This window comes from Scyliorhinus canicula, chromosome 8 (genome assembly GCF_902713615.1).
Source record: "Scyliorhinus canicula chromosome 8, sScyCan1.1, whole genome shotgun sequence".
Taxonomy (NCBI): domain Eukaryota; kingdom Metazoa; phylum Chordata; class Chondrichthyes; order Carcharhiniformes; family Scyliorhinidae; genus Scyliorhinus; species Scyliorhinus canicula.
Window position 1 is genome coordinate 181396198 of NC_052153.1, and position 15789 is coordinate 181411986.

Here is a 15789-nt window from a genome sequence, read left to right on the forward strand (position 1 = left end):
GTCCGCGGTGCCATGAGGCAGCAGTGCTAACCACCGTGCCAACCTAGCAATATTTATCACAAGGAGAATAAAATTTATAAAAAGGTTTAATATTTGAGAAGATTTTATATAAAAGACACTGAAATAAAAGTCACTGAAAAGCTAATACAACTTAAAAACAAGAAAATGGGAAATGCTGGAAACTCCGCATCTGTGGGAAAATCAGGCAAGTTATTGCTTCAAATGTAACCCTTGCCGAGACCCTCCAGCACTTTCTGTCCTTATTCCAGTTAGTATAGGGCATATGCATTTTTTTGCTTTTTATTTAATAGCATTAAACCTCCATTACTGGGAAATATAACTTCAAAGCAAATGTTTAAAAGTAAACAAGCAAAGTAGTGCAAATGTCTAACTCAGAGCCTGTGTTCCATTTCAACAGGAAGAATTCACTTTGCCTTTATCTTGCCCTTTGACCCCTCAGACTACCCCAGTGCCAATTGAACAATACATATCTTATTAGATCTGAAGATTGTATATGTAGTGGAACCACATCCTGCTGATTTGAGAACAGGCAAGTCCCTTGCTTTGTTTCGTATGGTGACTAGTTTACAATTGCAAGCCTGGGCCTGTTTTCATTGGTCTTCAGTTGTCATGTTCTACATCTGCACTCCTAATTCTGATTATTCAAACCTCTATCCCCTTCACTTCAGTACTTTCTCCCCTAGAGCACTGTATATAAACTTCAAACATTCCTTGCTTTGTTTTAACACCGTTTAACTATCAGCTGCTTTGATACCTCCAAATTTCTCTTCTTACAGTTGAGTTTTTTTGCTTTTAACAATCTAATCTGAACCAAGTTTGTGGCCTACTTTGCTTTTAATTCATACTGAAGAACAGGTCTGATCCGTTTCATTAAAGGATTCAGAACAGATTTCACCTCTGCTGCATGACTTGACTTCAACCATTTCATCCAATTGTAAAAGGAAAGCAGGCGACAAGTAGAACATGCATTTTCTTTCATCTTTTGTTCAACTTTAAAGGAAGTGATAATTCAGCTAACTATCTTGCAAAGAAAAGTCACAGGGACTCGAAACATTAACTCTGATTCTCTCTCCACAGATGCGGCCAGACCTGTTGAGTTTTTACAGCATTTTCGGTTCTTCTTTCAAATATTTTATGGACCCCCAGCAGCTACAAAACTCCAGAATGTGCCCTGTCGATTTAGGACCGTAAACTTCTTTCATCACTGCAAATCAAAATTAAAAACAAATATTCCACCCGGTGCAAGCACTTTTGAAACTGACCAATTGGAGAAATTAGAAATATTTTACAGCAAATAAACTATTGTATTATTTGTTGTGCCGACGATGAACTTAACTGGTCCCTTTTACTGACTTGAGTTTAAAGAAGGCAACGTGCAACCCACGTCGCAACACTTGTAAAATCAGAGGTTTCACATTCTAAAACAAATACTAAATTTAACTTGTAGTTACTTTAAAAAAATTACATGTATAGGAAAAATGCTGTAAAATGAAGTGCAATAAACATAATTTACAAACTATGAGTATGCAATACCCAGCTTATTTCCAGTACTAACACAGGTTAGCTATGCTCATGCAAAGCTCACTTAAAAGGAGAAAAAAATTAGAAATGAAAAAGCCTTGTGGAAGTGCTTTCTTTTGAAAAAGAGGAAAGAATCACATTTAGGAATGCACCTCAAAACATGGAAACACTTGGCAGCAGAACCCCATGCATGGTCACAGCTTTTCATTTGGTCAGATCTGCAGAACACCATAGTATGTTCAGGGAAGGTGGGTCCAAAATGATCAGAGCAAGGAAAGTAGAACCACAGACTCAACTTAGGTTTGTCAAGGAGAGGGAGAGTGGAAGAGAATCTCAAATCTGACACGAGGACAGCGCAGTGAACATCTAAGGATATTAGAAAGGCAGAATCAGGTTAAAGGTTGCTGCACTCACATAATGTCAAGGAGCTAGAAAGGTGTCTATCTGTTTTTGTCTACCACATTGTGCAGATTATAAGATGCATTACAGTTATTTGAAAGAACTAAATTTACGGGCCATCTTTTTTTGCCCAGTTTAGTCGCTTTCACTTTGTTTAGGCCACAACACTGACATTCAAATATTAGGCCTTTCTAATGATGCAAGGAGAATCCTGAAATCATTTGTGGATTGACACAGTGTTGTACCACATTAGCAACAAATGTATTAGTGCATTCAAAAGAAATCCCTCTTTGACAAAGATATTAACCAGCGTATATTACGACCAGTCACTACTACCAGAGGGAAATTTCAGCTCAGATTCAGATTTTTGTTTTAGAAAATTCCTTACAATGTAGCTGCTGTAATGGAAAGGCAGAAGTGAGTGATTTTTCAAATTCTGTCAGGGGATGTGGACATTGCTAGCAAGGCCAGCATTCATTGCCCGTCCCTAATTACCCTTGAACTGAGTGACTTGCTAAGAGTCAACCACATTGGCATGTTGTCCTTTATTGACAAAGAATGGAGTACAAGAATACAGAAGTCTTGTACAACTAAGGATTTTGTGAGACTGCACCTGGAGCAGTGTATACAGTTCTGGTCTCCACATTTAAGAAAGAATATACTTGCACTGGATGCAATACAACAAAGTTTTATTAAACTGGTCCCTGGGATGAGGGAGCTGTGTTATGATGCAGCAGAGTAAATTGGACTTCGATTCTCTGGAGTTTAGAAGGATAAGAGGCAATCTCATTAAAACCGACAAACTTCTGATGGAGTTTGATAGGACGTTTAAAGAGTTTCCGCAGGTTGGAGAATCTAAAGCATGGGTCCACATCCTCGGGATAAGTGGCCAATCATTTAGGACTGAGAGAAGGAAAATTTACTTCATTCAAAGGGTTCAGAGTCTTTGGAATTCTCTACTCCAGAGGGTTGTGGATGCTCCATTACTGAATACATACAAGGCTGATAGGGAGATTTTCGATCTCTCAGAGAATTAAGTGATAATGAGGAGAGGGCAAGAAAATGGAGTTGAAGACCAAGATCAGCCATGACCGTACTGAATAGCGGAGCAGGCTTCGTGGTCCTTGTGGTCTACTCCTGCTTCTAGTTCTTATGTTTTTATTATTGTAGGCCTGGAGTTACAAGTAGGCCAGACCATGAAAGGATGGCAGATTTCCTTCCCTAAGACGATAAGAAATAGGAACAAGAGTAGGCCATTAAACCACTCAAGTCTGCTCTGCCATTCAATAAGATCATGGCTGATCCAACATTCCTCACGTTCACTTTCCTTTCCCCGCAACCCTTGATTCTCTTACTGAGCAAGAATATAACTATCTCAGCTTTAAATATACACAAGAACTCTGCCCCCACAGCTTGCTGTGGCGAGGAGTTCCAAAGACCCACAACCCTCAGAGTAGAAAGTCCTCCTTATCTCAGTCTTAAATTGGCATGCCTTTATTCTGAGGCTATGCCCTCTGGTCCCAGAGTCTCTCATGAGGAGAAACATCCTCCCAGCATTTACCATGCCACCACCCTTAAGAATCCTCCATGTTTCAATAACAAAACTTTTCATTCTTCTACATTCCAATGAGTAGAGTTCCAACTCTAGCAGGGTGGCTAGCACTGTTGCCTCACAGCTCCAAGGACCCGGTTTCAATTCTGGCCTTGGATGACTGTCTATTTGCATTTTCTCCCTGTCGGTTTCCTTCGGGTGCTTCGGTTTCCTCCCACCGTCCAAAGATGTGCAGGTGAAGTGGATTGGCCGGACTAGTTGGCCACTCCCTTTAGTGTCCAAAGGTTAGGTTGGATCACTGGGTTATGGGGATAGGGTGGAGGCTTGAGCTTAAGGAGGGCGCGCTTTCCAAGGGCTGGTGCAGATTCAATGAGACAAATGGCCTCCTTCTGCACTGTAAATTCTATGATTCTATTAGCCTTCCTGATTACGGTGTGCTAGATCTCTGTGTTTCATGCACAAGTACCCCAAGTCCCTTTGTGTTGCAAATTTCTGCAGTTATCCATTTAAATAATATTCTGTTCCTTTGTTCTCCCTTCCAAAATGAACAACTTCACATTTTCCCACATTATGTTCCTTTGCCAACTTTTTCTTTTCTTAACCTATCAAATCTCTTTGCAAAATGCTCGTCTCCCTCTTGAACTTGCTTTTGCACCTTTTCTTTGTGTCGTCTGCAAACTTGATGGAGGAGTATATTAGTTTCCTTCCGCCAAGTCATTCATAGATTTTGGGCGCAATTTAATTAAAAAAAAATCAGAGCTCCTCAGTGCAGGAATAGAAAAATGGCGCCCAATTTCCCGACCCTCTGACAAGACCCCCAGACTCCCCCAACCCACCGATAAGAAGGTCCTTGGGGGCTCCCCTCACCCATCTCACATGAGCAGGGCCCCCCTAGGTATTATCCCTGATGTGGGCAAAATGCCAGCCTGGCACCTTGGTACTGCCTGCCTGGCATCCTGTATGGTCCCTGCCAGCCTGGCAACCCCGTAATGTCCCTTTCAGCCTGGCAGTACCACATGGGCATCCTGGCAGTGCCAGGTAGATCTAAACTCACTTAACTATGTGAGTCTCGGGCAGCACGGTGGCATAGTGGTTAGCATTGTTGCCTACGGCGCTGAGGACCCGGGTTCGAATCCCGGCCCTGGGTCACTGTCCGTGTGGAGTTTGCACATTCTCCCCGTGTCTGCGTGGGTTTCGTCCCCACTTTCCAAAAGATGTGCAGGATAGGTGGATTGGTCACGCTAAAATTGTCCCCTTAATTGGAAAAAATAATTGGGTACTCTAAATTTATTAAAAGAAAAGAAAAAAAAAAGAAAAGAGAAAACGATGCGAGTCTGCACCATTGTGGGTGGGATCCAGATCGTGACATCTCAGATCTCGCAATGCGTAACAACCGTTGAGAATCCCAGGGTCTACCGGCTGTGTCGGGTTCCGATTCCGGTGGGTTGTGGCCGGTAAATCTCGCCCATTGTAAACAGTTGCGGTCCCAGCACTGATCCCTGTGGAACCCCACTGATTCCAAGTCACCAAAATGAAAACAACCCCTTTACCCCAACTCACTGTTTCCTGCCCATCAGTCTATCCATGCCAAATGGGCATCAGTGAACGAGATGAGTTTTTCTGATAATCGATGATAGTTGTCATGGTCACCATTACTGAGACTAGCTTTATATTGTAGGTTAATGAATTGAATTAATTTCCATCAGTTGGTGTGGTGGCATCTGAACCCAAGTCCCCAGAGGATTAGACTGGACCTTTGGATTGCTAGTCCGGCTCCCCTTATTTTGTCTTACTCAGCATAAAATTTGAAGTCTAAAGTGCGACTAGCTATTAAAGGCATTTGTTCGATGCTATTCGTAATTAAGATTATTTTAATCAATTGTTTATTTTTCCACATAGAAATCAGTAATGCATCTTATTCCCTGCAAATCGGGATAAATCAAGTAGGATCACACATAACATTGCTTTGTAAGGATCGACCAATATTTAATGCTGAACACATCACCAAAAAACATTTCCATACAGTGACCTGCACTGATCTGTATTTGCTACGACACATTAAATAATACAACCAAAGAAATTGGAGACAGCAAGGTCACAAAAATAGGGCCATCATTAATTTGTGGTTGGTTCAAGATTGCCATAAAAATGGGAGCCAAAGTTATGGTAGCCCACACAGAAAATTCCAAAGTCAGAATCAGACTGCTTTTTGCGCTGTCTATACGTTTCCCTTGGAAGATAGCTGTCCACTTTGGCGTTTGAGAAAATCTCAGCACCACAACCGTCCTTGATTGTCTAACCCAAAAACTATCCACCCTCAATAAAGTAGTGCTTTCTTACACAATATCCAAATTCACCCCCCTTTTTTGTCCCTTTCTTCTGCTATACTGCACCAAATTAAATAGTTCTGACACATCCTCTACATTCCTGCATCTCAACCTTCTTTCCAACTCCCAAGTTCGCTAATGGATTCTCAAAAATTTCATTCTGTGGTCCTCAATCATTGCTGTTTTCTGCACATTTTGTTTACATCCTTTCTGCAGTGAAGGTTCAAGAACTGTTGACAATACTCAAGATCTAATCTTAACAGCACATTGCATAGCGGCAGAATGGTTTCCTTCAATCTATAACTCCATTGATATAAACATTTTTCTTGACAGTAGCCAAACTGTAGCTTGATAACTTGAGAGAGCCAACTGGTAAGACTTCCAGAGTTGTTTCCTGATTGGTTAGGGTCAATATTTTCCCATTATCCCCATAACTTCACTGCTGATTTTAAGTGCATAATGTATCAACCTTGAAATGCACTTGTGAATTATCCACCCACCCTTCCAACAATCCAACTACAACAGTAGCCCCCGCCACCATCCAGCTTGTCTCTATCATCCATCATGTGATCCACCAACATATTGTGAAATTATCTGCAAAACTTTGAGATGAGGCCACCTTTTCGAGAGCACTATAGCAACTCCTATTCCTCATTTCGAAGCCCCCTATGTTTACCATTGCCCAAAACAATTAGATTAATTTCATTACATTACAGCTAATATCTTGCCCGTTAATTTTTCTCCTCCCATTTTCCAACTCATTCCATTTATTCCCAAGGGCAGCATTTTAAAGGTGTTACATGTAAGAGTTACAAATAATTATGGCTGGCTTCATGGTAAGTAAACATCCTTGAATTAGCTCCAATTTTGCATGGAACGTTTTAAGACGAGGGAACAGGTTTGGTTGTGGGAATTGATGTCTTCTTATTGATTCAGGAAGGGGTTAAAGCTGTCCTAGCTCAAGTGCTTTGTGTAATTTTACACTACTGTAATACAAACCAATTTTCCACCCGAGTTCTTCTCAGGTTTTAGCAATGGAGAAATAATAGAAGCCGTTTGTTTACTTACTTAAATGCACTCACCCATATGCCCATGTAATAAAAGGAGGAGTTAAAGCCACACCAGATGCCAAGATCTGAAAAAGTACCTGCCGGTGTAATGCTATGGTAAACTTTACATGCACAGAGATAAAATTATTCTCAGTGGAAAGTACAAATCTCACAGCTTTTCCCTTCTGAAACCCACCGTCTTGCTAGATATTCATATCTTCACATTTTGACAGAAATGTTCAAATCACTTAATACATTCTATGCCGCATTATCTCCACCAGTTGTAGAATTGGAAAACATTAAAGTGATTGCAGACAATTGTGTGGGATTAGGACACTCCCTTTCCAACGGACGCCAGCTCAGTGTACAAGCATGAGCTGTACCTTGATGATTGCATTAAGTGCGAAACTGGAACTTCTGGTTTGTTGTACTTTGGGCACAGTCTCCACAGAAATTGAGAAAGAACTATTGGTCGATCCCTACTTACCATTAAGCACTTCACGGCTTAAATGATTTCAGAGTTTTGAAAAGTAAGTTAAACAAAGGAAAAGGATCTTGGGTTTGAAGTTGGGAAAGAATAGGCAATATATGTGAGTGCAGTCTTTTCAGTTCATTCTGAACGTTGTTTTTCAGGTAAAAGAGAAAAGAAATAGCGAACATAAAAACAGGAACAAAAACATAAATGGACATTAGAATTAGTGCGCAGATTTTTATAAGTGTCAGTTATTAAATGTTCTAATGATTACCAATATGGCTCAGTTCTATGTTTTCTCCTTTCCTTCTCCCGCTTGGACAGAGGGACTCGCTTCCACAGCATGCTCCAGTCCCATGCTCCTCTAGCAAAACCATCTTCGTCACCACCCCCTTGTGGTGATATGTCGTAAGTATTTCCATTTATGGCATCTATGAGTGGGACAGTACATGTGGTTCTGCAGCAATACCGTTGGTGGAGGCAGAAGGGGTAGGGGCAAGGATCCATGCGTCAACATATTATTGGAATTAGGGTGAAGGATGCAGCAGAATACATGGGAAAAATAGAAAGATTATAGGGCTTAGATATATATTGACAAACAATAAATTTCAACTGCGATTACCGATAAGGCTCAGTTTTATGCTTTCTTCTGGCCTTTTCACGACTGTTTAATGGTATACGTTTCCACAGCAAGCTCCAATCCCAGGCCCCTCTGGCAAAACCATCCTGATCCCCACCTTGCTGTGGTTCAATGGTAAAGTCATTACCATCTATGTAATCTATAAGGGGAACTGTGCATGTAGTTCTGAAACAAACATTCAAGAACACAATAGATACCAAAAAAGTGGTTACCATTTTGAATCTTCACATTTAACAATTTGCTGTAAAGTGCAACAAAATTTACGCAAGTTGAACTACTGATGGCATTTAACAAAAATTTTAAAAGCTGTAACTCTACTATTCATTTTACTCTTGTTGGAGTTTGAGATTAGGTGTCTGAAATAATAATTTAAAGCTACTTTTTGTCTGGAGTTCCATCACGTCATCATTCAGCCAGATCTGAGAGGCTGCGGCCATTTGGGGTCCTATCCACTTTAATCTGCACGCACATAGCATGCTTTTGTCTTTTATCATATGTTAATCTGGTTGTAAATAATTTATCCTGAATACACATTTTATGATTCATTATTTACATTGCAGCCTCTCATTTGCATATACACAAAGTGTTTAAAATATATCTAATTGCATACATGCATCTCCCCTCAGTCATTCTTTCAGAATGGGCACAAACACTGCTGCTTAGGGAAAAAAAAAATCCATGTTAACTGGGGGTGGGGGGGTTGGTGTTACATGATGATTAACAGAACTTCTTACACTAGAAGGACAATTTGCTGGGTCACTCTCCGTGTGGAGCTTGCACATTCTCCCCGTGTTTGTGTGGGTTTCACCCCCACAACCCAAAGACGTGCAGGCTAGGTGGATTGGCCACGCTAAATTGCCCCTTAATTGGAAAAAATGAATTGGGCACTCTAAATTTAAACAAAAAAGAGAAGGACAATTTGGTGCACAATTGCTGGGGTTTTGCAGCAGGTCAAAATGATAATTAAATACTGTATTGCAGCTCAGCCGCATGAAAAATTATTCTTTTAGGTTACCTCAGCAACAAATAGTTGATTAACAGTAACCTTGCATCATCCCTGCAGCTCAGAACTGGCAGAGATTTTAACACACAGCAGAAAGAAGAGTGCTTTTATCATTAGGAAGGTGTGCAGTGTGACTTGAAAATGAAGGCTTTTGGGTGAATGGAAGCCAATATTTTTATTTCAGTACAGTGGGAAAATGCTATGATAGTTGCAGAGCAGCTATTGAAAAAAGACCAAAAATTTACAAGGAAAATTGTTTTTCTCTCTATCAGCCTTTATGCAACACAATGTGAATGTGCAATCATGGAAAAGGGAGGGAGCTCCAGTCTATTCTTTCCTTTCCAAGGAAAAGTGGTGAGTTTAGTGCAAAAGAACTTGAAGTTGGACAACTGCATGAATACGAAGTGCGGATGTCAGGGTGATGCAAAAGCACGAAAACTGTAACACTGGAATTTTACAGGAAGCTAGACACTACAATAGAACAATAGAAGAACTGTTGGTTTCAATTAAATAATCTCTTACCTTTGTAAGGTATGCTTATTATAAACATTGGAGGTCACCAAGTAAAGCAGAACAAACATGCTGCCTTTTGTGTGACTAGACCAGAAACTTTTACTTCGGGAAGGAAAGAGGTTCCACTAGTTTCAGACACTGAAGTACAATGACACTAAGCAGTAATCTAAAAAAGTGCATTCTCAACTTGGCTGAGCTTTAAATTACGCAAAATCTGCTAAGGGATTATGAAGTTTAAAAAAATAAGGTTAATGTTTAGTCCAAGACAGGCCACAAGGGGAGTGTCCTATCCAGCTTCCACTGATTCAGGGCCAACACTTCAATTCCTGTGGATGGAAATAATCTTTTGGCACAGGGCTGCTTTTGATAACCATCAAAACTAGAACTAAACAAAGGCATCAAACCAGATCCCAAGTGCCCATTCAGGTGAATGTTAAAAGGCCTTACTGCATTATTCAGGCAGGGATTTCTCCCAGGTGCCCAACCAATATTTCTCCCGCCACTGCTTGGATGATGCAGTTGGCACAAAGTGTCTGCTGAGTTTGCTAAGTGCACTCTAAACGTAATTAACCGTACGAATGGCTTTGAGATGTTGAAGACATGATGAAGCATTGCACCTATGCAAGATTTGAAGTGGTTTTTTAAAAATCAGAAGCTGGGGAGGTTAGAGTCCAGTTAGGGGCATTTTTAAACTACAGGTCAGCAGCCCACCTGCACCAGTATCGGAGTGAAAGCATTCCAATCTAAACTGTTTTACATGCAGACCAGCTTCTGCATTGGATATCGAACGATAAATGAATGTGGAAGGCAGCTCTATCGTTTTAGTCGCCATGCATACATGATGTTGTACAACAACATGTAATAAACAAGGTTGTAATATTCAAATCATCAAGCATTTTGGTTGTCAGACATGCCTAGCTACTGATCTGGCCAATGAGTGCAGCTCCCCAGTGATGAAAATAATTTGAAGTGTGGACTAGCCAGGAGCGAAACTTCCCAGGGCCCAAAAAAAAGACTAAAGTGTGGTAAGATGATTTTGTGCAAACTAAAGCAGTTTTAAAAAATATATTTATTTTTGTGATATTTGCACAGCCAGCAAGGCCAGCATTTACTGCACATCACTAACCGCCCATGAGAAGTTGGTGGTGAGCTAGTCTTTTTTTTTCTTCATTCATGGGATCTGGACGTTGCTGGCAAGGCGAGCAATTATTGCCGGTGACACCTCTTCCAGCTCAGTCATTCGCTCCGATATGGTCACTATCTTCACGCCATTAAGTCCAAGGGATGCAAGCTTGAAACTATAATGGTGTGCAATTGGTTTAGCCTTTCCTGCCAGATCTGGCTGGGCCACAGTTAGCATTACTGGGTCCTGCTCTACTCTGCTAACCCTGCTGAAGACTTCAGGATCATTCTTGATTGCAAAGCTAATCCCAGACTTATTTTCCCCATTACCAACCATCTTCTTAAACCCCTGCCCCCCTACCTCCTCTATCCTTATCTCCAATGATGTAACATAATTATTTTTGTTTATTTATGGGATGTGAGTATGGCCGCCAAGGCCAGCATTTATTGTTCACCCTTAATTGCCTCTGAGAAGATGGTGGGGAGTTGCCTCCTTGAACTGCTGCAGCCCATGTAGTAAAGGTACTCCAACAGTGCTGTTAAATAGGGAGCTGCAGGATATTGACCCAGTGATGATTAAGGAACAGCAGGGAATCGAACCTGGGACCCTGGAGCTGTGAAGCATTTATGCTAACCACCATGCTACCCTGCTGCCCCTAAATTTCACTGAAGCAAGACATGAACAACACACTTCAATTCATTCCTAATTGTAACCCACCACATTCATAGCTTGTTCTTTGATGGTAGTGGAAAAGCTTTAGGGAGTCTAGAGACGAGTGACTGTCGCAGAATATCCAGCCCCTGACCCAGTCTTGCAACCATTGTTAGGTATGTGGCTTATTAAACCAAGTTTCTGGTCAATGGTGACTCCAGGATGTCAATTCTGACGATTCAATGATGGTAAAGCCATTAATATCAAGGGGTGTGGTTAGACTCTCACTTGATAGAGATCAACTGTCACTTTTGGAAATATGCAAATATGTACAAAGGCATTTTGCACTGATGAAGGGATAAACACAATGATCCCACCATTCAGGAAGGAAAGACTTGCATTTTCATTCAATGTCATCACACAAAACAAACACCTCAAAACACTCAAGTTATAATGGATTGCATTAAAATGCAGCACCTTATGTAGGTAAAATTCAGTGGTTATTTTGCATACAGGATGGTTCCCAGATATCGCAATTTAATAAACTATACGTCAATCCTTTCTGGTAACGTGCGGCTGGTAAATGGAAGAATGCAAGCCAGGACACTGGGAATATTCTCTGCTTTTCTTCAAATAGCGCCCCAAGGATCTTTAATGTTCATCAGAATATCTTCGTGCCCTTATTTTCTCAACTTGCTGATTTTATCCCTTTTCATCTGGCACACAATTTAATTTCTCTCATGCAGTCTAAAGACTCTTAAAATTTTCACTGCAGAGCCTCCCAGTGTCAGTACTGATGTATGGTCCATTAATAGGAAGCATACTTGCTTACAGCTTTCAGCGATTTCACTGAAGCAAGACATGAACAACACACTTCAATTCATTCCTAATTGTAACCCACCACATTCATAGTCAGATCCTGGGACTTGCACTGCTGATCCCCTTGTCTGGAGAGGGCTCATCGCTTTTATGCTTGTGATCCTGGGATTAAACACTCTCAATAGTCTCCGCAAACCGCAAGGATGCTTTGGCAATATAGTGGAGGTGGAAGACAACCTGAGCAAGAAATAAATAAACCACGCAATCTAATACTGTCGTGCTGTTCTGGTGTCGAGATGGGGCAGGAGAGGAAGAAAACCTTGCCTCATCACATCTGAATAAATAACAATCCCCAAGCCAATTAAAACCGTTAAGAGGTGGTTGCATGATCTTTCACAGCCCCTTTCTCTGAGCCTTTCCAGAACCAGGTTGAAATAAAACAGTTTGCCTTACCTGTTCATAGAAATGGGGGCTACAAGTGGTGCATACCAGTTTGGCCCAACTTCACAATGAGCATCAAGATATATCAATACCTAAAAATGGACAAAGTTTTAATTGAATCAAGACCATAATCTGGTTCACTAATGTCCTTTAGGGAAGGAAATTTGTAATGTGGTTAACTCTTTACCCCCTCGGAATGGCCGAGCAAGCCATTCGGTACAAGGCAATTAGGAATGGGCAACAAATGTTGGCCGTGCCAGTGATGCCCGCATCCCATGAGATCAGATCCTAACCACACAGAACACAAGATGACAAATAATGAGCAAAGGCTATTCAGGCCCATCCATTTTTAAACACAATTATTTAAATAAATATCTGTACAAAATGTTTTTTCCCAATTAAGGGGCAATTTAGTGTGGCCAATCCACCTACCTTACACATCTTTGGGTTGTGGGGGTGAGACCCATGCAGACATGGGGAGAATGTGCAAACTCCCCACGGACAGTGACCTGGGACCGGGACTGTACAACATTTTTAATACATGCATGTTAATTTTGAGTGCACACAAGTGGCAGACGTATAAAGAGACTAGTTACAAAGAGTGAAAGTGACACTTTCAGGTGATGTGGAATTTCTTGGTGGTCATACACTTCATGTAAACAATCTGCAAAGTGAAAAGGCGAACCGATTAAAATGCTGTAGATGTGTTGAAAACACATCATGGAATCAAAGTGTTCAGCCCAGCTCGTCCATGTCAGTGTTAACCCTCCACTTAAGCAAATCTTTCACATTTTTCCACCATTCTCACATAGCCCTTCAATTACTTTTCCTTCATAGACCGTTCCAACCTTTGCAATTGCATAGTATTTACAATACAAGGAGGAGGTCTTGTTGCACAATGGATAGTGCCCCTGCCTTTGAGCCAGATGCTCTGGTTTGAGTCCCACCCCAGGACTTGATGGCCAAGGAAGGTGGGTTCATAACGTAGTCCAACAGGTTGAGTGTCAACATGCAAATCCTTCCAACATGCCAATGTTGGGGGAAGAGCGGGAGAGACTCCTGGTCAGCTGCGCTTGAAATGGAGTAGCCCCGCTCAGGTTATAAGCCTCTGATTAGCGATCAGTCCCAGGAATTACCAGCTATGGAAACAGACAAAAGTCTGCCTTAGAGCACTACTAGGTGTGGTAACAATTTGGAACAATACAAGAACAGACCATTCAGCCCACAGATATGTGCTGATGCTTAATCTCCCACCTGTCTTCACCTTATGCACCTGCACATCCCTCTATTCCTTTCTCCCTCTTGTAAAGCTTGTCCATCAACATAGATAAGCGACCAGTCTCAACTGTTCCATGTGGTAGCAAGCTCCACATTTCAACCAATCTGTGGCTGTAGAATTTGCTCTTGAATTCCCTATTGGCGTTATGGTGAAAATCAGTTGAGTATTTTAAAAAGTTGCTAGATTTTTGAGCATTAAAGGAATAAATTGATATGGAGATAACGCAGGAAGGTGGAGCTAAGGCAGACAATCATCCATGATCTTTTTAATGGTTGAGCAGATTTGAATGGCTAATTGGTCTGGTCATAAATACAGTAACCAGTCCTAGAAGCCGAACTATTTTCTATGAAAATTCTGGAAGTATTTATGTTTTGAAAGTGTAAGAGTCTTTCCTGTTTATTCTCTTATTTTCCCTTTCTTTTATTTTATTGTTGGACTTTTGATCTGTGGATGATCCATGGACATCTCACTTTAAGACAAGCAGCCTGCAAGAAGTCTGTACCTTTAATTCAAACAGAAGAATCTTAAACTGGTGATTGCATACTGGCCGGCATCAGTGAGGATTTGGTTTGATTGATTGGCTGATGGCCAATGAATTGGCCCAAAAGAATGTGATCTGCCGGTAAAAGGTGGTGATTGGATCGGACCCCACTGATTTTCAGAGTCCCAAGGCTGAAGTTTGGTTTCAGTTTAGATTCTGGCAGCCCGGTGAAGAGATCCAACTAACTCTCTCCAAAGAGATCCAGCTAATTCTCTCCAGAAAGCAACTGGAAGGCTGACTGGCTCTCCAGCAAGCCTTTGAGTGCTTTTTTCATGACACTGCAGAGGCCTGTAATCAAACCATGAGCTGAAAGCGAAGTTTGAGGTGCAATAAAGCATTTCGCCAGAAAGATAGAGGCCTGAATGCGAACCTCGAACTGAAGGCCCAGTTTGTTGAGAAATAAGTCCCGGGATTCTCTGAAAACGGGGCTATGTTCCCACGCCCGCCGGCAAACATGGACGAACAACTCCAGACTTTTTTCAAAAAGTCCGGAGTAAGTCTCCGGTTTTAAGAGGGATAGCAGGGCCCCGGAATGCACCCTGCAGCTCCTGCTGCCGATATGGGGCCCTGCACTTCTGGCCTTGGGTCTGCGTATGTGCGAGGCGGCCGGCTGCGGGTCCACGCATGCGTGCGGTGGCCGTTTTCGCGCTGACCCGCTGTGTGGCTCCACCATGTTGCACGGGAGCCGGCACGAAGAATATAGGACGTCCCCCGGATCATGCGCGCCCGCCAATCGGTAGCCCCCGATCGCGGGCCTGTCCATCGTGGGCCCCCCGCCCGAGTCTGATTCCTCCCCGTCCCCCCACCAGGACGGCCAGCGAGTCTGAGCTCGCGCTGGGTGGAATCAGGTTGGAACCATGCTGTCGGGAACTCAGCCGGTCGATCGCGGAGAATCACCGCGGTGACCTATTTCAATGGCCCCTGGCCAGTGCTCCGTCGACCGCACACGCGTGCGGCTGGCGGCGATTCTCTGGTCTGCGGAGAATCGTGTCCTGGCGCCGCGGGTCTGAGACCCCATTCTCCGCCCCGCGCCGACCGCGATTTCGGCGCAGAGGCTCGGAGAATCCCGGTCAAGGTGTCTCTCCAGTGTGAGTACTGCATTTTATTGTGAATGCTCAGAATGCCTCTGGTCATCTAGGGCTCTACCCAGGCCACCCCTCTGGACACCCTTATACTCCAGCTATATATCAAGCTCAATTAGGAATCCATCAGGCATTGGCACTCCTCAGAAGCACTGCTCCATTGCAGAGGAAGCAGGGGATCAGCAGACCTATCTCTAACCAGAGGACACCTGCAACGCAGCCTTTGGAACCTTCCCTGGTTCTCTGCCCCTCATAGGGACGAGGACCCACCAGTGACCATCATCCATCCAGGTCACCAGCTGTGTCCACCTGGTGAGATTGGCAGCACTGACTGCCTCTGTCACCACCTCCCAGGC

The 15789-nt window shown here is 42.5% G+C and overlaps 1 protein-coding gene across 2 annotated transcripts in view; it reads right to left on the reverse strand.

The window, feature by feature from the left end:
* Positions 1-15789, reverse strand: part of galnt7 (UDP-N-acetyl-alpha-D-galactosamine: polypeptide N-acetylgalactosaminyltransferase 7) — a 169530-nt gene that overhangs the window by 14567 nt on the left and 139174 nt on the right. The window contains exons 5-6 of one of the 2 annotated variants that reach the window (XM_038805793.1): positions 12544-12623; positions 7616-7798 (exon numbers count right to left, since the gene is read on the reverse strand). In XM_038805793.1, coding sequence (XP_038661721.1) covers positions 7616-7798; positions 12544-12623 — 263 coding nt within the window. Of the gene's footprint in view, positions 1-7615; positions 7799-7963; positions 8147-12543; positions 12624-15789 lie in introns of both variants that reach the window. The other variant, XM_038805791.1, reaches the window with a different exon arrangement.